The sequence below is a fragment of the Ranitomeya variabilis genome, chromosome 4 (assembly GCF_051348905.1).
Source record: "Ranitomeya variabilis isolate aRanVar5 chromosome 4, aRanVar5.hap1, whole genome shotgun sequence".
NCBI lineage: Eukaryota > Metazoa > Chordata > Amphibia > Anura > Dendrobatidae > Ranitomeya > Ranitomeya variabilis.
The window spans coordinates 725,057,749-725,082,033 of record NC_135235.1 but is presented as its reverse complement, the minus strand read 5'-3'; the positions used below and the strand labels follow the sequence as shown (position 1 = coordinate 725,082,033).

At 45.9% G+C, this 24,285-nt stretch overlaps 1 protein-coding gene across 1 annotated transcript in view; it reads right to left on the bottom strand.

The window, feature by feature from the left end:
* The window catches only part of LOC143766686 (uncharacterized), a 28,358-nt gene extending 4,853 nt beyond the window's left edge, over positions 1-23,505 (bottom strand). The window contains exons 1-6 of the mRNA XM_077254541.1: positions 22,701-23,505; positions 21,913-22,061; positions 21,604-21,783; positions 21,404-21,527; positions 21,223-21,320; positions 11,124-11,214 (exon numbers count right to left, since the gene is read on the bottom strand). Of these exons, the coding sequence (XP_077110656.1) occupies positions 11,124-11,214; positions 21,223-21,320; positions 21,404-21,527; positions 21,604-21,783; positions 21,913-21,990 (571 nt within the window). The 5' untranslated portion in view covers positions 21,991-22,061; positions 22,701-23,505. The remainder of the gene's footprint in view (positions 1-11,123; positions 11,215-21,222; positions 21,321-21,403; positions 21,528-21,603; positions 21,784-21,912; positions 22,062-22,700) is intronic.
* Positions 23,506-24,285: the final 780 nt, after the last annotated feature.

Sequence of the window (24,285 nt, the reverse complement as noted above, 5' to 3'; positions counted from 1 at the left end):
AAAATAGATACCAATAAAAGTAAAATTAATTGAGACATCAGTAGGTTAAGTGTTATGGTTCTCAATGGCAAGAGAACATAGCCCAGCATACAAAAGAACTAGCTCTTGGAAGGATGGAAACTAAACTGACCATGAACTAAACCTGCCGCACAACTAACAGTGGCCGGGTAGCGTTGCCTACGTTTTATCCCTAGACGCCCAGCGCCAGCCGGAGGACTAACTAATCCTGGCAGAGGAAAATACAGTCCTGGCTCACCTCTAGAGAAATTTCCCCGAAAGGTAGACAGAGGCCCCCACATATATTGGCGGTGATTTTAGATGAAAATGACAAACGTAGTATGAAAATAGGTTTAGCAAAATCGAGGTCCGCTTACTAGATAGCAGGAAGACAGAAAGGGCACTTTCATGGTCAGCTGAAAACCCTATCAAAACACCATCCTGAAATTACTTTAAGACTCTAGTATTAACTCATAACATCAGAGTGGCAATTTCAGATCACAAGAGCTTTCCAGACACAGAAACGAAACAACAGCTGTGAACTGGAACAAAATGCAAAAACAAACAAGGACAAAAGTCCAACTTAGCTGGGAGTTGTCTAGCAGCAGGAACATGCACAGAAAGGCTTCTGATTACAATGTTGACCGGCATGGAAGTGACAGAGGAGCAAGGCTAAATAGCGACTCCCACATCCTGATGGGAACAGGTGAACAGAGGGGATGATGCACACAAGTTCAATTCCACCAGTGGCCACCGGGGGAGCCCAAAATCCAATTTCACAACAGTACCCCCCCCTCAAGGAGGGGGCACCGAACCCTCACCAGAACCACCAGGGCGATCAGGATGAGCCCTATGAAAGGCACGGACCAGATCGGAGGCATGAACATCAGAGGCAGTCACCCAAGAATTATCCTCCTGACCGTATCCCTTCCATTTGACCAGATACTGGAGTTTCCGTCTGGAAACACGGGAGTCCAAGATTTTTTCCACAACGTACTCCAACTCGCCCTCAACCAACACCGGAGCAGGAGGCTCAACGGAAGGCACAACCGGTACCTCATACCTGCGCAATAATGACCGATGAAAAACATTATGAATAGAAAAAGATGCAGGGAGATCCAAACGGAAGGACACAGGGTTAAGAATCTCCAATATCTTGTACGGGCCGATGAACCGAGGCTTAAACTTGGGAGAAGAAACCCTCATAGGGACAAAACGAGAAGACAACCACACCAAGTCCCCAACACAAAGCCGAGGACCAACCCGACGCCGGCGGTTGGCAAAAAGCTGAGTCTTCTCCTGGGACAACTTCAAATTGTCCACTACCTGCCCCCAAATCTGATGCAACCTCTCCACCACAGCATCCACTCCAGGACAATCCGAAGACTCCACCTGACCGGAAGAAAATCGAGGATGAAACCCCAAATTACAGAAAAAAGGAGACACCAAGGTGGCAGAGCTGGCCCGATTATTGAGGGCAAACTCCGCCAAAGGCAAAAAAGCAACCCAATCATCCTGATCTGCAGACACAAAACACCTCAAATATGTCTCCAAGGTCTGATTCGTCCGCTCGGTCTGGCCATTAGTCTGAGGATGGAAAGCAGACGAGAAAGACAAATCTATGCCCATCCTAGCACAGAATGCTCGCCAAAATCTAGACACGAATTGGGTCCCTCTGTCAGAAACGATATTCTCCGGAATACCATGCAAACGGACCACATTTTGAAAAAACAGAGGAACCAACTCGGAAGAAGAAGGCAACTTAGGCAGGGGAACCAAATGGACCATCTTAGAGAAACGGTCACACACCACCCAGATGACAGACATCTTCTGAGAAACAGGAAGATCCAAAATAAAATCCATCGAGATGTGCGTCCAAGGCCTCTTCGGGATAGGCAAGGGCAACAACAATCCACTAGCCCGAGAACAACAAGGCTTGGCCCGAGCACAAACGTCACAAGACTGCACAAAGCCTCGCACATCTCGTGACAGGGAAGGCCACCAGAAGGACCTTGCCACCAAATCCCTGGTACCAAAGATTCCAGGATGACCTGCCAACGCAGAAGAATGAACCTCAGAAATGACTTTACTGGTCCAATCATCAGGAACAAACAGTCTACCAGGTGGGCAACGATCAGGTCTATCCGCCTGAAACTCCTGCAAGGCCCGCCGCAGGTCTGGAGAAATGGCAGACAATATCACTCCATCCTTAAGGATACCTGTAGGTTCAGAATTACCAGGGGAGTCAGGCTCAAAACTCCTAGAAAGGGCATCCGCCTTAACATTCTTAGAACCCGGCAGGTAGGACACCACAAAATTAAACCGAGAGAAAAACAACGACCAGCGCGCCTGTCTAGGATTCAGGCGTCTGGCGGACTCAAGATAAATTAGATTTTTGTGGTCAGTCAATACCACCACCTGATGTCTAGCCCCCTCAAGCCAATGACGCCACTCCTCAAAAGCCCACTTCATGGCCAAAAGCTCCCGATTCCCAATATCATAATTCCGCTCGGCGGGCGAAAATTTACGAGAAAAAAAAGCACAAGGTCTCATCACGGAGCAATCGGAACTTCTCTGCGACAAAACTGCCCCAGCTCCGATTTCAGAAGCGTCGACCTCAACCTGAAAAGGAAGAGCAACATCAGGCTGACGCAACACAGGGGCAGAAGAAAAGCGGCGCTTAAGCTCCCGAAAGGCCTCCACAGCAGCAGGGGACCAATCAGCAACATCAGCACCCTTCTTAGTCAAATCAGTCAATGGTTTAACAACCTCAGAAAAACCAGCAATAAATCGACGATAAAAGTTAGCAAAGCCCAAAAATTTCTGAAGACTCTTAAGAGAAGAGGGTTGCGTCCAATCACAAATAGCCTGAACCTTGACAGGATCCATCTCGATGGAAGAGGGGGAAAAAATATATCCCAAGAAGGAAATCTTTTGAACCCCAAAAACGCACTTAGAACCCTTCACACACAAGGAATTAGACCGCAAAACCTGAAAAACCCTCCTGACCTGCTGGACATGAGAGTCCCAGTCATCCGAAAAAATCAAAATATCATCCAGATACACAATCATAAATTTATCCAAATAATCACGGAAAATGTCATGCATAAAGGACTGAAAGACTGAAGGGGCATTTGAAAGACCAAAAGGCATCACCAAATACTCAAAGTGGCCCTCGGGCGTATTAAATGCGGTTTTCCACTCATCCCCCTGCTTAATTCGCACCAAATTATACGCCCCACGGAGATCTATCTTAGAGAACCACTTGGCCCCCTTTATGCGAGCAAACAAATCAGTCAGCAGTGGCAACGGATATTGATATTTAACCGTGATTTTATTCAAAAGCCGATAATCAATACACGGCCTCAAAGAGCCATCTTTCTTAGCCACAAAGAAAAAAACGGCTCCTAAGGGAGATGACGAAGGACGAATATGTCCCTTTTCCAAGGACTCCTTTATATATTCTCGCATAGCAGCATGTTCAGGCACAGACAGATTAAATAAACGACCCTTAGGGTATTTACTACCCGGAATCAAATCTATGGCACAATCGCACTCCCGGTGCGGAGGTAGTGAACCAAGCTTAGGTTCTTCAAAAACGTCACAATAGTCAGACAAGAATTCAGGAATCTCAGAGGGAATAGATGATGAAATGGAAACCAAAGGTACGTCCCCATGCGTCCCCTTACATCCCCAGCTTAACACAGACATAGCTTTCCAGTCGAGGACTGGGTTATGAGATTGCAGCCATGGCAATCCAAGCACCAACACATCATGTAGATTATACAGCACAAGAAAGCGAATAATCTCCTGGTGATCCGGATTAATCCGCATAGTTACTTGTGTCCAGTATTGTGGTTTATTACTAGCCAATGGGGTGGAGTCAATCCCCTTCAGAGGTATAGGAGTTTCAAGAGGCTCTAAATCATACCCACAGCGTTTGGCAAAGGACCAATCCATAAGACTCAAAGCGGCGCCAGAGTCGACATAGGCGTCCGCGGTAATAGATGATAAAGAACAAATCAGGGTCACAGATAGAATAAACTTAGACTGTAAAGTGCCAATTGAAACAGACTTATCAAGCTTCTTAGTACGCTTAGAGCATGCTGATATAACATGAGTTGAATCACCGCAATAGAAGCACAACCCATTTTTTCGTCTAAAATTCTGCCGTTCGCTTCTGGACAGAATTCTATCACATTGCATATTCTCTGGCGTCTTCTCAGTAGACACCGCCAAATGGTGCACAGGTTTGCGCTCCCGCAGACGCCTATCGATCTGGATAGCCATTGTCATGGACTCATTCAGACCCGCAGGCACAGGGAACCCCACCATAACATCCTTAATGGCATCAGAGAGACCCTCTCTGAAATTCGCCGCTAGGGCGCACTCATTCCACTGAGTAAGCACAGCCCATTTACGGAATTTTTGGCAGTATATTTCAGCTTCATCTTGCCCCTGAGATAGGGACATCAAGGCCCTTTCTGCCTGAAGCTCTAAATGAGGTTCCTCATAAAGCAACCCCAAGGCCAGAAAAAATGCATCCACATTGAGCAACGCAGGATCCCCTGGAGCCAATGCAAAAGCCCAATCTTGAGGGTCGCCCCGGAGCAAGGAAATCACAATCCTGACCTGCTGTGCAGGATCTCCAGCAGAGCGAGATTTCAGGGACAAAAACAACTTGCAATTATTTTTGAAATTTTGGAAGCAAGATCTATTCCCCGAGAAAAATTCAGGCAAAGGAATTCTAGGTTCAGATATAGGAACATGAACAACAAAATCTTGTAAATTTTGAACTTTCGTGGTGAGATTATTCAAACCTGCAGCTAAACTCTGAATATCCATTTTAAACAGGTGAACACAGAGCCATTCCAGGATTAGAAGGAGAGAGAGAGAGAAAGGCTGCAATATAGGCAGACTTGCAAGAGATTCAATTATAAGCACACTCAGAACTGAAGGGAAAAAAAAAAAAAAAAAAAAAATCTTCAGCAGACTCTTTTTTCTCTCCTTTCTCTGCCAATTAATTTAACCCTTTGTTAGGCCGGTCAAACTGTTATGGTTCTCAATGGCAAGAGAACATAGCCCAGCATACAAAAGAACTAGCTCTTGGAAGGATGGAAACTAAACTGACCATGAACTAAACCTGCCGCACAACTAACAGTGGCCGGGTAGCGTTGCCTACGTTTTATCCCTAGACGCCCAGCGCCAGCCGGAGGACTAACTAATCCTGGCAGAGGAAAATACAGTCCTGGCTCACCTCTAGAGAAATTTCCCCGAAAGGTAGACAGAGGCCCCCACATATATTGGCGGTGATTTTAGATGAAAATGACAAACGTAGTATGAAAATAGGTTTAGCAAAATCGAGGTCCGCTTACTAGATAGCAGGAAGACAGAAAGGGCACTTTCATGGTCAGCTGAAAACCCTATCAAAACACCATCCTGAAATTACTTTAAGACTCTAGTATTAACTCATAACATCAGAGTGGCAATTTCAGATCACAAGAGCTTTCCAGACACAGAAACGAAACAACAGCTGTGAACTGGAACAAAATGCAAAAACAAACAAGGACAAAAGTCCAACTTAGCTGGGAGTTGTCTAGCAGCAGGAACATGCACAGAAAGGCTTCTGATTACAATGTTGACCGGCATGGAAGTGACAGAGGAGCAAGGCTAAATAGCGACTCCCACATCCTGATGGGAACAGGTGAACAGAGGGGATGATGCACACAAGTTCAATTCCACCAGTGGCCACCGGGGGAGCCCAAAATCCAATTTCACAACAGTTAAGTGTTTTTGAATATCCATATTGAATCAAGAGCCCCATATAATGCTCCATACAGTTCATGATGGGCCCCATAAGATTCTCCATACAGACATTTGCCCCATATAATGCTCCATGAATGCTGATTATGGCCCCATAAGATGCTCCATACAGTCATTTGCCCCATGTAATGCTCCATGAATGCTGATTATGGCCCCATAAGATGCTCCATAAAGTCATTTGCCCCATATGTTGTTACTGCGATAAAAAAAAAATAAAAAATCACATACTCACCTCTCGTCGCTCAGGCCCCCGGCACTTACTATATTCACCTGCTCCGCGTTCCACCACTGCCAGCCGCCGCTACATTCCACGTCCACTGAACTGACTGCTCAGGCAGAGGGCGGCGCACACTAATAGCGTCACCGCGCCCTCTGACCTGAGCATCAGTGCAATGGACGGGGAACGTAGCGGCGGCTGGCGACGGTGGAACGGGGAGCAGGAGAATATCGCGCACTGCTTATACTCACCTGCTCCTGGCACGGTCCCTGCACATCTGTTTCCCGACGCTGGCAACTTCTTCCTGTAGTGAGCGGTCACATGGTACTGCCACTCCACCTCCCCTGCCGACCCCTGGGTATGACTCGAGTATAAGCTGAGAGGGGCAATTTCCGCCTAAAAAAATGGGCTGAAATTTTCAGCTTATACTAGAGTATATACGGTATTTAGGAGTGAAAACATAATGGAATTTATGACGTGGAGTGAATCCATGAAACCAGGGCTCGAGCCATGCCAACACATCTCCTGCAGGCGTGAATAAATGTACAGTGGGTACAGAAAGTATTCAGACCCCTTTAAATTTTTCACTCTTTGTTTCATTGCAGCCATTTGGTGAATTCAAAAAAGTTCATTTTTCTCCTTAATGTACACTCTGCACCCCATCTTGACTGAAAACAAAACAGAAATGTAGAAATTTTTGCAAATTTAATATAAAAGAAAAACTGAAATATCACATGGTCATAAGTATTCAGACCCTTTGCTCAGACACTCATATATAAGTCACATGCTGTCCATTTCCTTGTGATCCTCCTTGAGATGGTTCTACGCCTTCATTGGAGGCCAGCTGGGTTTAATTAACCCCCGAAGCCTTTTTCAGTTTTGCGTTTTCGTTTTTCACTCCCCTTCTTCTCAGAGACATAACTTTTTTATTTTTCCATCAATATGGCCATGTGAGGACTTGGTTTTGCAGGACGAGTTGTACTTTTGAATGACACCATTGATTTTACCATGTTGTGTACTAGAAAACGGGAAAAAATTCCCAGTGCGGTGAAATTTAAAAAATAAAAGTGCAATCTCACACTTGTCATTTGTTTTTGTTTTTTTGCTACATTCATTAAACTGATCAGCCATTATGATTCTCCAGGTCATTACGAGTTCATACACAACAAACATGTCTGGGTTCTTTTTTATCTACAGGTCCTTCTCAAAAAATTAGCATATAGTGTTAAATTTCATTATTTACCATAATGTAATGATTACAATTAAACTTTCATATATTATAAATTCATTATCCACCAACTGAAATTTGTCAGGTCTTTTATTGTTTTAATACTGATGATTTTGGCCTACAACTCCTGATAACCCAAAAAACCTGTCTCAATAAATTAGCATATCAAGAAAAGGTTCTCTAAACGACCTATTACCCTAATCTTCTGAATCAACTAATTAACTCTAAACACATGCAAAAGATACCTGAGGCTTTTAAAAACTCCCTGCCTGGTTCATTACTCAAAACCCCCATCATGGGTAAGACTAGCGACCTGACAGATGTCAAGAAGGCCATCATTGACACCCTCAAGCAAGAGGGTAAGACCCAGAAAGAAATTTCTCAACAAATAGGCTGTTCCCAGAGTGCTGTATCAAGGCACCTCAATGGTAAGTCTGTTGGAAGGAAACAATGTGGCAGAAAACGCTGTACAACGAGAAGAGGTGACCGGACCCTGAGGAAGATTGTGGAGAAGGACCGATTCCAGACCTTGGGGAACCTGAGGAAGCAGTGGACTGAGTCTGGTGTGGAAACATCCAGAGCCACCGTGCACAGGCGTGTGCAGGAAATGGGCTACAGGTGCCGCATTCCCCAGGTAAAGCCACTTTTGAACCATAAACAGCGGCAGAAGCGCCTGACCTGGGCTACAGAGAAGCAGCACTGGACTGTTGCTAAGTGGTCCCAAGTACTTTTTTCTGATGAAAGCAAATTTTGCATGTCATTCGGAAATCAAGGTGCCAGAGTCTGGAGGAAGACTGGGGAGAAGGAAATGCCAAAATGCCTGAAGTCCAGTGTCAAGTACCCAGTCAGTGATGGTGTGGGGTGCCATGTCAGCTGCTGGTGTTGGTCCACTGTGTTTCATCAAGGGCAGGGTCAATGCAGCTAGCTATCAGGAGATTTTGGAGCACTTCATGCTTCCTGGCACCTGCTCACAGTGCCAAAACCACTGGTAAATGGTTTACTGACCATGGTATTACTGTGCTTAATTGGCCTGCCAACTCTCCTGACCTGAACCCCATAGAGAATCTGTGGGATATTGTGAAGAGAAAGTTGAGAGACGCAAGACCCAACACTCTGGATGAGCTTAAGGCCGCTATTGAAGCATCCTGGGCCTCCATAACATCTCAGCAGTGTCACAGGCTGATTGCCTCCATGCCACGCCGCATTGAAGCAGTCATTTATGCCAAAGGATTCCCGACCAAGTATTGAGTGCATAACTGAACATTATTATTTGATGGTTTTTTTGTTTGTTATTAAAAAACACTTTTATTTGATTGGACGGTTGAAATATGCTAATTTATTGAGACAGGTTTTTTGGGTTATCAGGAGTTGTATGCCAAAATCATCAGTATTAAAACAATAAAAGACCTGACAAATTTCAGATGGTGGATAATGAATCTATAATATATGAAAGTTTAATTGTAATCATTACATTATGGTAAATAATGAAATTTAACACTATATGCTAATTTTTTGAGAAGGACCTGTATGTGGTAAAAAAAAAAACAAAAAAAAAACTTTGTTACAAAAAAAATTTTGTGCCGTTTTCCGATACCCGTAGTGTCTCATTTTTCGTGATCTCGGGTTGGGTGAGGGCTTATTTTTTTGCGCGCCGAGCTGACGTTTTTAATAACACCATGTTGGTGCAGATACGATCTTTTGATCGCCCATTGTTGCATTTTAATGCAATGTCGCGGCGACCAAAAAAACATAATTCTGGCGTTTTGACTTTTTTTCTCTCTATGTCGTTTAGCAATCAGATTAATCCTTTTTTTTTTTATAGATCAGGCGATTCTGAACGCAGCGGCGCCAAATATGTGTATGTTTAATTTTATTTTTATTGTTTTATTTTGAATGGGCGAAAGGGGGCTGATTTGAATTTTTATATTTTTAAAAACTTTTTTTGTTTTACTTTTGGCATGCTTCAATAGTCTCCATAGGAAACTATTGCTAAAAAAAACACATGAAGGACTCCCAGACTATGAGAAATAAGATTCTCTGGTCTGATGAGACAAAGATGGACCTTATTAGTGATAATTCTAAGCGGTATGTGTGGAGAAAACCAGGCACTGCTCATCACCTGCCCAATACAATCCCAACAGTGAAACATGATGGTGTCAGCATCATGTTATGGGGGTGTTTTTCAGCTGTAGGGACAGGACGACTGGTTGTCATTGAAGGAAACATGAATGCGGCCAAGTACAGAGATATCCTGGATGAAAACCACTTTCAGAGTGCTCTGGACCTCAGACTTGGCCGAAGGTTCACCTTCCAACAAGACAATGATCCTAAGCACACAGCTAAAATAACAAAGGAGTGGCTTCAGAACACCTCTGTGACCATTCTTGACTGGCCTGACCTAGATCCAATTGAGCATCTCTGGAAAGACCTGAAAATGGCTGTCCACCAACATTCACCATCCCACCTGACCATGCTGGAGAGGATCTGCAAGGAAGAATTGCAGAGGATCCCCAAATCCTGGTGTGAAAAACTTGTTGCATCATTCCCAAGAAGACTCATGGCTGCAGTAGCTCTAAAGGTGCTTCTACTCAATACTGAGCAAAGAGTCTGAATACTTATGACCATGTGAGATTTCAGTTTTTCTTTTTTAATAAATTTGCAAAAATTACTACATTCCTGTTTTTTTCAGTCAAGATGGGATGCAGAGTGTACATTAAAAGGAAACTCTGTTATTGTACAGAAATTCACACTTGGCCTCACTGCACATTTAATGTTGTCAATCATAAAAGCGAAGTTTGGCCAGAAAGACTGGACCTGGTCTTGTAGGGACCATATGAGCACATTCAGCAGCACAGAAGGGGAGAAGATAGATTCATCCAATATCAGGGATCTAAAAATGACCCAAGTGATCCATAATAGGATGACCAGCCAGAGACATAATATTAGGAAAGTTGTAATCTGTCTGTTTCGGCATTTCATTTTAGAATATAAACGAGATCCCACCAGTTTAAGACTCAATATATTAGAACAAATATCAGAACATGTGTCTAATATGTCCCAAAGACTTGTGACTAGAGAATCCTATTGGATTTTTAAACTATCCACACTTATACCGGAGGATTTTCCATGTACGTATATTGTTCTTTATATGGATTTTATTGTGCATCTAATATGCATTTTACATCTATTTATATTGTTTTGTATATGAAGAAAGGTTTCTATACAACAAACTGCACCATAGGCGCGGTTTAATTAATGAATTAAGCAACTGGATCAGTGACGCCGTTCTGGAGGATATAAAACCTCCACAATGTATCATTTGTATATGCCTGAGGAAGGAGCTGGTTCACATCGGAAATGGGTAGAATATTAAAATTAAAAGTTTGTTGTTTTTTTAACGTTCATTTGTTTTGATGCCCAACTTTATGGCTCAGCACTTGGCAGCACTTTTCAAAGCCCTGATTTTTTCCTCCTTCCCACATCAGGGATTTTGGAAGCCAACAGCATCATTACCCTCCGTTTTCTCTAAAAGGCTCATCATAATATTTTTCTAACTTGTCAGCACATTCTACGTACGCTGCCATTTGGCTTTGTAGTTTACGGATCTGGGCAGGTAACGGTCAGAGTCTTCTAATCTCAGGGGGTAGTTGGATCCTCCAGGTTGTAAGTTCTATAGAAAAGGGCTTTCAATGCCCAAAGTCACTTGGACAGTTTTGGGTGGAGGAGAATGTTGTAGTCTAGAGGAAAAATGGTGATCACACGGTTGTGATACGGCCGGACTACAGCACCGATAAAGCAGCCACAGCCGGAGACTGAGAAGAATCTGTGACTTCTCTGCATTTAGTGGTCACTACTCACCTGGGTAGTCATATGTAGGAATCTCCTCTTTACACCGCTCATCACCCCTCACATATGTCTCTGTAGTATTAATATGGGTCAGATCTTCACCCTGTAACAAATATTGTAAAAGTCACAGACAGATGGAGAAGTCACATCTATGATCAGCTCTAATCCTGCCATCTCCACCGTTCTCATTACACAAGTATAAAACATATAATACTGGTGGATAAAACAACACTGAACACAAGACCTTCACAGCCATCTACACATTGTGACAGTCACTGGTAAGGTGATAGAGGAGAGATATGTGTCACTGCGCTTATCGGCATCAGTAGTGTGAAACCAGAGCATTGTTCTCCAGCACACTATGTGTTGTGAGGGTTAAGTTGCATACACAGGGCTGGTTTTATGTGGACCTTCACAGAGCAGGTGGAATTAGACGATGCAGTAACTATGGTTTAATTGAGAATAAAGGAGGGGGCATGTCCTAGCTGGCCATGTGAGCGGACGCACAGAAGAGCGCTCCCGCTGCTAAAGGGCTAATTATCCTTTTGCAGACGCTGCTGACTGGACTTTTCTGCCACATACCGGCTGGCTGAGGGTCAGGGGAGCAAAGCGGTGCTAAGCGCTGGACCCGGCCTTGGAGGCAATGACCAGGTGGCGGGAGAAGGATGCGGGTGCTGGTGATGCAGGAGCCAGCCAAGATGGCGCCGATGCCAGAGAAGACACTGACAAGGAGAACGCCGCATGTCAGAGGTGTATGGAGGTGGCGGCGAAGCTTCAGCAGTATGCCAGAGTGGATGCTGCGGAGGAGGCAGAACAAGGAACCAGAGCTGGAGCGGGTATGGAGGAGGAGGATGCGGTCCTGGCTGCAAAGCATGAGGTACAGAAGGGGAGGGAGAAAAGCAGCATGGCGAGGGCAAAAGGGGGACCAGAAGATTTGATACAGGAAGATGAGCCGACCCTCAGGGATGTTTTTGCGTTGGTCTCCTCATGCAAGCAGTTTCTAAATACTCTGACCCTTCAGATGCAGGAGGTAAAAGGGGAAACAGCACAGATAAATGCAGCCCTGCAAAAGATGGACAGACGTATGGGAGTAGTGGAAGAGAGGGTGAGCACAGCAGAAGACCATAGAGTAAGACTGCAAAAAGCGGAGAAAAAGTTCGCCCAAGCAATATCAGAGCTCGCTGCCAAAAATGAGGATCTGGAAAACAGATCCAGAAGGAATAAAATATGTATAGTGGGTCTGCCTGAAAAAACTGAGGGGAGAAACCCCACGGAGTTTATTGAAAGCTGACTGAAGGAGAAAATTGGGGGCACAGTGCTCACAAAAGTTTTTGCTGTTGAGAGGGCTCTTAGGGTCCCACCGCAGCCCCCCACCCCAGGAGCGAATCCCCGTACCATGCTTGCCAAAATGCTGAACTACAGGGACAGAGACATTATCCTCAGGAAGGCTTGAGAAATGGAGGTCAAAAGATTGCTATTTACTTGGATTATTCTGCTGGGGTTCAGAAACAGAGAATGAAGTTCACTGGAGTCAAGAGACGACTGAGGGAGCTGGGAGTGCAATACTCTATGCTGTTTCCTGCAAAGTTGAGAGTGGTGGATTTTGATAAAACCCATTTTTTCCTGAACCCAGAGGACGCTACCCAGTGGATTGATACTAATGCTAAAAACTTAAGGAAAAAGGCGATTGACATGTTGGGGAGATCTGGATGGGAGTTATTTCTCTGTCGCTGGAGGAGGGATCTGCGTTTAATAGCATAATTGCTAAAGGGATGAGCAACTGTTGAGGGCTAAGCTGGGCCATATTGAGTGATTGGCCGGAGGGGGCAGTAACGGTTAATAAGTTTAGGGGAGGAGGGTTACGCGGGGAACTGCAAGTTTGTTTTGTAGTTTCTCTACATGTTTATATAAGTTGGAATGTCTGTTGTGTTTTTTTAAAAAACAAAAACAAAAAACATCGTGTGGGAAATTCTGATTGTCACGGCAGTGGGAGGCGAGTGGAGAGGGCAAAGCAAGGGAGAGTGTTCGCAATGGGCGGTGGAGCCCCACTCTTGATAAGAGGTAGAATGTGTAGTATTGGGTGGGTTAGGGGGGCAAGCTGGGGTGTGAGGGATTGGACAGCTCATACTTGGGAATGAGGATACTATGAAGGTTGGGGAGTCACATGATGGGGGGCCGCATTAAAATATTGAGTTGGAACGTGAGAGGCCTTGCGGATAAGTCTCGGCGGGCGGCGAGTCTGCAGTATGTTCGAGAACAGAGAGTCTCAATGATATGTCTGCTGGAGACGCACTTAGTGCAGGAGAAGGTGGATGTATTAAATAGGCGCTGGATACAGAGGGCATACCATTCTACCTTCTCTACGTACTCTAGGGGTGTGTCGGCGTTGGTACCTGTGGGAGTGCAGTATGAAGAGGTGATGGTACAGGTGGATGAGGATGGTCAGTATGTGGTGGTGCAATGTAAAATACAAAGAGTGTTGGTGTGTATAGAGGCAATGTATATTCCGCCCCCATACTCAAGTAAGAAAATTAGATAGGTGTTGGAACAGGTGGAACGCTGGGGATCGATACCATTACTTATCATTGGTGATCTTAATAATATATGTGATGACTTTTAAAAATAAAAACTCCCAGAATAGGACAGTGGGACACATTACTACGTTTGGGACTTATATTCACGAAGTTGGTATGACTGACCTATGGAGAGGTAGACATGTTGGGGAAAGGGGATATTCATGTTATTCACCGGCTCATAGTACTCTATCCAGAATTGATCTGGCACTAGGCAATCGTCTGTTGGACACGATGGGGGATGTGCGATATTTACCTAGGGCCCTCTCGGACCATAGTCCAATTGAGGTGGAGTTCCGACTGATGGGGACACAGGCTGCGAACAGGAGAGAGTGGAAAATTCACCCTAACTGGCTGCACAGTATAGATTTAGATAAGATAAAACAGGAGTTGGCGGAACTTTTGTGCTGAATGATGGGAGTGTAGATGCTCTTACGGTATGGGAAGCCATGAAGGCGTACTTAAGAGGGCTGTTGTTTAGAGACATTAGTAGATGTAAGCGGAAGACGAGAGAGGCAGAGAAGGCAGCGATTGATGGGCTAAGGGTAGTGGAGGATGAGATGGTAATAATGGGTACTCCTGAAGCTGGGAACAGATTAAAGGCAGCTCAAAGTCACCTGGAGAAAATTTTGTTGTGGAAGGCTGGAAGGAAGCGGGAATTTCTGAAGCTGGATTACTATCAGGAGGGTGAGACGGTCGGTCACATGCTGTCGGTCGTGGCTTCTGCCCAGAGGAGTACTTCATTTGTCCATTCTCTGGTTTCCGGGAGTGGTACGAGTGTCTCTGAAAATTCTGAGATTTTGGAGGTCTTTGCGGACTTTTTTACGCGGACCTATATACCTCTCGGGTAGACGAGTCGGCGGGAGACAGTGGCGTTCCTTGAGGGACTGGAGCTCCCGAGGTTGAGTGACGCAAATAGAGAGGGCTTGGAGGCTCCCGTCACAGAGGAGGAACTGGGTCGGGCATTACAGTCCATGGCTAATGGGAAGGCGCCTGGAGTGGATGAGTTTCCCGCTGAGATCTATAAAAATATTGGGGAGGTGCTAATTCCCAGATTAAAGGCGGTCCTAGATGAGGCTAAGTGTAGAGGGTATCTGCCAGCATCCATGAGAGAAGCCATAATAGCGGTGATTCCTAAGGAAAGGAAATACTTGGGGCAACCTGAGTCGTACTGGCCAATCTCCTTGCTCACTATGGATGTCAAGCTTCTGGCCAAGGTGTTGGCGACACGGTTGACGAGTGTCATCTCCAACCTGGTGCACCCAGTCCAATCTGGCTTTATGCCTGATAGATCCACGGCGGTCAACCTAAGGAGGCTGTTTATGAATCTGCAGCTTAGGTCCGACAACTGTGGCCAGAGTTATTGCATCCTTAGATGCCCATAAGGCATTCGACAGTGTGGAATGGGGATATCTCTGGCAGGTGTTGCAGTGCATGGGGTTTGGCTCGCAGTTTGTGTCCTGGATTCAGCTGCTGTACTCGCAGCCGGTGGCTAGAGTCAGGGTGAATGGGGAGTTATCGCGGACTATACAATTAGCTATAAAGATGAGACAGGGGTGTCCGCTCTCTCCTCTTTTGTTTGCTCTGGCTGTGGAACCATTGGCTGCTAAACTTCGACAGTCTGACAAGGTGTCTGGGTTTAAATATGGGATAATTGAAGAGAAGGTGGCGCTGTACGCGGACGATATTCTACTGTTTCTGGCTGACCCGGTCACTTCCTTCGGGGGCTCATTGGGCTTATTGAAAGATTTGGCTTATTGTCGGGGCTGACGATAAATTGGAGTAAGTCGATTCTGTTTAGAGTTGATGACGTGGGGGAGGATGGGAGTGAGCTTCCTGAGGATGGGCGACTTAAGGTGGTAAAGTCAATTTAAATACTTGGGGTTATGGATCTCTAGGCCTGTTACGGACTACATACATAGGAATCTGACTCCGATCTTAGGCGTTCTTAAGGGAAAAGTGGATGCCTGGATTAAGTTGCATTTATCTGTGGTGGGCAGGGTGAATCTCATCAAAATGATTTTGATGCTGAAAATTCTATATGTTCTTTATAACGCGCCAGTTTGGATACCGCGAGGGAAATTTAGGCAGATTAACTCCCTGTTCAGGTATTTGTTATGGGGGAGACATCATCCACGTATCAGACTGGAGAAGCTTCAGTGACCCAATCAAGATGGTGGCTTGGCACTGCCAACCCTGAAGTATATTTTCTTGCAGCCCAAAGTCAGCATTTAAAGGGCTGGGTGCATGAGGGGTCGTCCAGTGCGGTACAGCAATTGATGGAAAAGGTGACAAAAAGAAGGCCAGTAATACAGTGTCTGGAGGATGGATCCCTGGGGGCTTTGGGAAAATTGTATCCAACTATATTATTGATATGTAAGCTGTGGGGTAGACTGAAACATATACGTGGGATTACGGGGCTGATCAGATTCTCCCCGTTATGGCATAATAATAATTTACCGGAGTTTGTGGCACTGGGGGTGTTACCAGAATGGCAGGCCAAGGGAATTCACTACATGTATCAGATAATTGAGAAGAGGGAGTTGAAATCCTTTTCCCAATTGCAGGTGGAGCTCGATCTCGGGCCTGCGGGGGAATATCAGTATTTGCGGATGAGACACGCATTTGGAGCTCAGAATAGGGACGGAGGCATCAGAATTCAAAAGGATATAGTGTTGGAGTATGTGTGTGGTGAAGGGACTACTGGGAGGTTATTTCCACTCTTTATAAAGACTTGCTGCATACTTACCTTTTGGGTTTTCCGATAACGGCGAGAGCTAAGTGGGAGAGGGATTTGGGCCCAATGGAGAATGAAACTTGAGAGTCGGTGCTGGAGTGGGTCCCACGGCTGTCGCTGAGCGAACCGTATAGGCTGTCACAGCTTTATGTAATACACAGAGTTTACAAGTCTCCGGAGGTGTTGTATAAGGCAGGTTTGCGTGCTGATTCTGAGTGCCCGAGGTGTAAATCTACAAATGCTGATATATTTCATATGATGTGGACGTGTCCGAGACTGGCTGCTTTTTGGTTGGTGGTTTTGAGTCGTGTGGAAGGAGTGTACAGATGCATGGTGCCAAGGGACCCTATGGTGTGCTTGCTGGGATACATGGATGAGATTGGAGTGGATAACACCCTGAAGATAGCTATTGCCAGATTGCTGTATATGGCCCGGAAGGTAATAGCGTGAAATTGGATTAAGGATGAACCGCCTCCAAGAAGAGAATTCCTCCAATATGTGAAACAGGGCGTGAAACTGGAAAAGGGGTTTTATAAGAAAAGAGGGAAAATAGAAACGTTTGATAAATTGTGGTCTTCGTGGCTTGCCATGGGATAGGTTCGCTATAGAGGACGGGTGAGTCACGGTCCTGAATTGGTGAAAACACAACTTGAGGCCTGCAGTCCTAAATGAGATGATAGTCATTCTATAGTTTTGATGGTCGAGCTATTAAAAGAGGTGGGCTGTCTTATAGGGAGGGGGCGGGATAAGTTCGGAATGGGGGGGTTTGTTTTGGGGGAAAACTTTGTATTGAAAACAAGAATGTAACATGTAAATTGTAATGTTATTCTTAATAAAAATTTGAGTTAAAAAAAAAAAAAAAGATTAATAAAGGAATCTGTGTCATTTTTTTCAATTAAAGGATTTTATTCTGGCTGTGTCTTTATTTACATACTGTACTGTATAGGATTAGTAATGGATAGGTGTCTTATAGATGCTTCTCCATTACTAAGCCATGGGCTTCATGTCGCCTGACAATATAAAGGTGACATCAACCCCACAAATATTAACCCCAATTGCCACCGCTACAGGGCAAGTGGGAAGACCCGGGCAAAGCTCCAGAACTGGCGCATCTAATAGATGCGCCTTTTCTGGGCAGCTGTTGGCTGCTGTTTTTAGGCTGGAGGGGGGCCAAAAGCAATGGCCCCTTACCAGCATCAGAATACCAGCCCCCAGCTGTGAGCTTTAGCGAGGTAGGTTGCCAAAAATGCGGGGGACCCCATGCCGTTTTTTTACAATTATTTATTAAAGTATTTAAAAACAAACATAGCATGGGGACCCCAGTGTGAGGATATGGCCGCTTACTAAAGACTATAGGACAAATGGACGTGGAGCAGAGTCCACAGCTCTAAGGGTATGTGCACACGTCAGGATTTCTTGCAGAAATTTCCTGAAGAAAACCGGAAATTTTCTGCAAGAAATCAGCATGCTTCTTTTCGTGTTTTTTTCCCCGCGTTTTTTTTTTAAGCATTTTGCAAACGTAAATAGCTTGCAGAATGCTAAAGTTTTCCAAGCGATCTGTAGCATCACTTGGAAAACTGATTGACAGGTTGGTCACACTTGTCAAACATAGTGCATGACAAGTGTGACCAACTTTTTACTATAGATGCTGCCTATGACGCATCAATAGTAAAAAGATATAATGTTAAAAATAATAAAAAAAAAAAAGGTTATACTCACCCTCTGATGGCCCCCGATTTCCTCAGCGGTTGCTTTGTGCGTAGGACCTGCGATGACGTCACGGTCACATGACCACGACGTCACGGTCACATGACCGTGACGTCATCGAAGGTCCTTTACACAGAGCATCTATAGGAACCGAAGCGGCCACGTGCACCACTGAGAGGCGGGAAGACTCCGGGGGTGAGCATATCACGATTTTTTATATTAATTCTTTTTTTTTAACAATTATATGGTGCCCAGTCCGTGGAGGAGAGTCTCCTCTCCTCCACCATGGGTACCAACTGCACATGATCTGCTTACTTCCCGCATGGTGGGCATAGCCCCATGCAGGAAGTAAACAGATCAATGCATTCCTATGTGTGCGGAATCCCCACGATTCCGCAAATTAATGAACATGTTGCTTTTTTTCTGCAATGCAATTTTTTCGCGGAAAAAAATGCAACATTTGCACAAGATATACGGAATACACTGAAAATAACGGGAGGCATATGTAAGCGTTTTTTTCTCATTTTTATCATGTTTTTATAGCGAAGAAACACAATAAAAACGCAAAAAATCCTGAACGTGTGCACCTACCCTAAGACATAAAGACTTTTTCCACCACGGAGCACCAGTGACATCAATATCATTGTACTTTAATAGTTAATTTGCTTGCTGTGTTTTATTAGTGATTTTCTTGCTGTTTTATTAGTGATTTTCTTGCTCATCAGTTCATGCTCAGGAATCAATGTTTCTATTCAGTGGCAGTCAGCAGAGGAAGACGAGCAGGCTAGAGCTTATGTGAACCTAAAGGTACCGTCACACTCAGCGACGCTGCAGCAATATAGACAACGAGCCGATCGCTGGAGCGTCGCTGTTTAGGTCGCTGTAGAGACGTCAAACACAGCAGCTCCACAACGATGCAGGAGCGATCCAGTGACGTAGCGGTGACTCACTTATCGTTCTCACAGGTCGTTAGCTCCATGTAAATCATTGCAGTCATCGTTGCTTTTGCTGTCAAACACGACGATACACGCCGATCTGATGACCAAATAAAGTTCTGGACTTCTAGCTCCGACCAGCGATATCACAGCGGGATCCAGATCGCTGCTGCGTGTCAAACACAACGAGATCGTTATCCAGGACGCTGCAACGTCACGGATCGTTGTCGTTCTCGTTGTAAAGTTGCTGAGTGTGAAGGTACCTTAGGATACCATCACACAGTGCCATTTTCATCGCTACGACGGCACGATTCGTGACGTTCTAGCGATATCGTTACGATATCGTTGTGTCCGACACGCTACTGCGATCAGACATCACGCTGAGAATCGTACGTCGTAGCAGATCGTTTGGAACTTTCTTTCGTCGCTTGATCACCCGCTGACATCGCTGGATCGTTGTGTGTGACACCGATCCAGCGATGTGTTCGCTTGTAACCAGGGTAAACATCGGGTAACTAAGCGCAGGGCCGCGCTTAGTAACCCGATGTTTACCCTGGTTACCAGCGTAAACGTAAAAAAAACCAAACAGTACATACTTACATTCCGGTGTCTGTACTCCGGCATCTCAGCTTCTCTGCACTGTGAGCGCCTGCCGGCCGGAAAGCGAGCACAGCGGTGACGTCACCGCTCTGCTTTCCGGCTATGGTGCTTACACAGTGGAGAGAAGCAGAACGCCGGGGGACAGACACCGGAATGTGAGTATGTACTGTTTGTTTTTTTTACGTTTACGCTGGTAACCAGGGTAAACATCGGGTTACTAAGCGCGGCCCTGCGCTTAGTAACCCGATGTTTACCCTGGTTACCCGGGGACTTCGGCATCGCTCCAGCGCCGTGATTGCAAAGTGTGACCGCAGTCTACGACGCTGGAGCGATAATCATACGACGCTGCGACGTCACGGATCGTGCCGTCGTAGCGATGAAAATGGCACTGTGTGATGGTACCCTTAAGGACAGACTCTATCAATCTCATTTGTATCAAGGTCTCACTCCCATTGTACTCCCAAACCTAGGCCCATTGTGTGGTTGGGGATAGTAGACTCAGGGGAGCCATCACCACGGGAGGTCTCACATACAGTCCCAGCTGATGGAATATGCCTTGTTCTGTGAGCTAAAGGAAAATGTTTAAGGGGCGGGAGAAAAAGACATCGGGTTGAATCAGGCAGTTGTTGGAGGGATTTCGATGGAAGAGGATCCAAGCTGGAATGGATGGATGATCTATGGAGCTTTGGAGATTGTTGGCTGGAGGGGAATCCATGAGCTACGGTCAGGATAGCCATCGTCTGGAGGAACATAGGCTGTGACTGCACACTATACCAGCTGGAGATACAAAATCTGTGGGCCAACCAACAGTTGGGAGACAGTGGGCTTCGCCTGGTATGGAGCCAGTGGAACTACCGATCTCAGATTGGGAACTTGTGGACTGAGGACATTGTATGTCGGCCATCCACCTGGATTTGTTGTACAACCATGGATGTATGGAATAAAAAAATTAGTTGCATCGTTAACCTGCCTAGGTGATTTTTATAACCCACAACCTCAGATCTTCACACCCTCTATTCTTGATAACCAGCCTTGCTGAAGCTACAGCTGAGGGTTGCAGCCCCCAGCTGTGAGTTTTGCCTGGTTGGTTCAAGAAAATAGGGGGGAACCCACACCGGGTTTTTCATTAATTTATTTAATTATATCGCAAGTGGCGGCTGAGGAATACCCCGATCATCCTCTCCTGCTGTCACTGTTATTAGCGGCAGCAAGTGTCGGATGATGGAAGTATACGTCTCAAAAGCCCCCACCTGCTGTCATCGTTCAGACTTTAATATAACTCATCATTCTCTTCTGCTCCTGACGATCGCCGGCAGAGCAGGGGAGAACGATGAGAGCCGTCTTCAGCACCCGACACCAAGGAACAGCGCTTACAGTAGCGCTTCTTCCCCGGCGGCCGTCTGTGTGGTACTGAGGCGGTACACGTTTGCCACACATGTGCCGCAAGTATTACACACACGGACACTGATATCTCCGGTATTGGTTTTTCCGGGATCGGAAATAAACGGAAGTGTGAAATCAGCCTAAGGGAGATCTCATGACACCTTCTCTCCATCTACCTGATAATCCTGAGGAACATTGGGATCTTCCTGTTTACAGTCCTGTGGAAGAAGAGGACGGGGACATCTCTCTGCTGTTGTCCTCTTACCGGATAGATCTAGAGGAAACACATACAGGGACTGAATTCATTCTTTACATACAGATAATTATAGGCCGTGTGTATTTAGTCCTGTCCATTACCTGGTGATGTGAGGGGCTGGGGAACCTCCATCATGGCGTCCTTGTACAGATCTCTGTGTCCTTCTAAATACTCCCACTCCTCCATGGAGAAATAGATGGCGACATCCTGACACCTTATAGGAACCTGACACATACAGTGATACCGTCATCCCATGCTCCCTTCTTACTGTATAATATCCCAGCATTCCCAGCAATGTCACCTCTCCAGTCAGCAGCTCAATCATCTTGTAGGTGAGTTCTAGGATCTTCTGGTCATTGATGTCCTCATGTATCAGGGGGTGAGGTGGAGGCCCCGTGATTGGGCTCAGGGGTCTTCCCCAACCCTCAGACACAGGGTCCTGACAGCGCTCACTAGAGGTCTTCTTCACTACTGTGTAATCCTGGTTATGGAGAGACACATTAATAAATCTCACTACAGACATTTCCAGAGTCCTCGCCTCTCCAGTTCTGTCCATCTGTTATTCCCATAGATAAGAATGATGTAATGTGACGTCATCAGAATCTCTCACCTCTCCAGTAAGCCGGAAGAGGATCTCTAGGGTGAGGTGTAATATCCTCTTCGCCATCTTGTCTCTGTCCATATCCATCCTTGATGGGTAAATCAGGAAATTCTCTTATATAGAAGATCTTCACTGAGAGGATCCAATATTGTAGAGACCTGAATGAGAAGAAGATGAGCCGATGTAACATCATAAGAATCCTGTGCAATAATACAATTACCGGAGATAATAAGGGAAACATAGGAGGAGATTTATTAGTTTACATTATTTAGTTTCCTTCTTTCCATCTACTAATAAAACCTATATATTTAGGCCACAGACAACAAGCAGTTTCTCCCTCGGAGTCGGCAGCTGAATACGTTCCTCATAGACTCATCTTCCATAACGCTAATTCTCGTCTCATTTCCCGACCCTGGAATCGGCATTAGTAATACTGCAGGAGATATTCATTACACGTGACAGGAGAAATAACGACTCCATGATGAGGACGACATCTCCATCTCCTACTGCGGCTCTAGGAACAGATCTGTCCAGAGTCGGTCACTGACTCCATCCCCACCGGCCTCTATATGGAGGTTTCCCGTCTTCCCCGCACTGGAATCTTCTATCACGTTAGATCTCAGCTCTGAGTCACACACAGAAGTTTGAGGCTTTTATAGGAGATTGTCGGTAAGAACAAGACAGGAGATATCTGAGGCCAATGTCTCCATGTACGGGGTTTATTTCTCCGGATATGATGGTTTTCTTTGGTACTTTCCCCCATTAGAAGGGACACCGGTGGATATTGGGGTCTTTACCTGCTACAGTCCTGGTGGGATTTACTCGGTACAGTGGCCGTTGGACAAATATCACCATCAATTCCCCTCAGACTGAAGGAACATCGCTCCTCTACTCGGCTCTATGGATCCAGGATGAAATCCACTGCGGCCCCTGCAAGAAAAGAAGGAGAAAGAGCAGAAGTTGGGGGAGACCACCGTGGCCTGAGATTTCTACGGCTGCTCTGTGCGCACAGGACCTGTGATGAGGTCACAGGAGGGGAGGAGTCAGGGGTCACATGATCAGGGGCCTCAGTGTGTGCAGGACTCTGCTGTGCTGTAGTCAGGGCCGGACTGGCCATAGGGCATTTCTGGCAAATGCCAGAAGGGCCGGTCCTTGTAATGGGCCGCTAGACATATCGCCCCCTCCGCGTTGTCAGTGGGCGTTCCAGAGTTCCCTTCAGCAGCCAGCACGCCGGGCGGCATTTGCTTCCCTTGCACACTGACCGCGCCGTATTAGGAGGAAGTGGGCGGCTGATGTCCTGATCACTAGCGCTGCACTGCAGGGAGGTAACATAGAAACAGGATGAGGGGCCACGCTGTGCTGTGCTGCTCCGACCATGCCTCCCGCTGCAGCCTGTGATCAGGACATCAGATCGCCCACTTCTCCCTATCTAGTGAGGTGACAGGGCATGAGGGGGAGCAGACATTTTTCTATGCACTGATATATTTTTTTATTTTTTGCTGCGCCGGGTTCAGCCATTCAAAAAAGGGGCGTGCCTGCTGGAGAAGAACACTGGCCAATGAGCATCAGATTGATAGAAGAGCTGATTGGCCAGTGCTCCTGTCCTCCTGCACTGGGCGCCTCTGAGGGAGAGCCTGCAATCAAGCTGCAAGGTCAGCCATATCTACCTGTGCGTGCTCCGAGGGACTGATAGAGAAGCAGCTCAGTTCCCCACCGTCACATCTCCTGCTCTGGTCCACAGCCCCGACAGAGAAGGAGAGAGTGGGGGAGGTGCTGGGAAAGTGCTTGCTGTGAGCAGAAGGAGCTGTACGTGTTTATCTGCTGCAGAATAGAGTGTGTGTGTGTGTGTTATCTGTAGTGTGTGTGTGTGTTACATGTGTGTGTGTGTTACATGTGTGTGTGTTACGTGTGTGTGTGTGTGTTACATGTGTGTGTGTTACATGTGTGTGCGGTATCTGTAGTATGTGTTACATGTGCGTGTGGTATCTGTAGTGTGTGTTACATGTGTGTGAGGTATCTGTAGTGTGTGTTACATGTGTGTGCGGTATCTAGTGTGTATGTGTTACGTGTGTGAGGTATCTGTAGTGTGTGTTACATGTGTGTGAGGTATCTGTAGTGTGTGTGTTACATGTGTGTGCGGTATCTAGTGTGTATGTGTTACGTGTGTGAGGTATCTGTAGTGTGTGTTACATGTGTGTGAGGTATCTGTAGTGTGTGTGTTACATGTGTGTGCGGTATCTAGTGTGTATGTGTTACGTGTGTGAGCTATCTGTAGTGTGTGTTAGATGTGTGTGAGGTATCTGTACTGTGTGTTACATGTGTGTGAGGTATCTGTAGTGTGTATGTGTTACATGTGTGTGAGGTAACTGTAGTGTGTGTTAT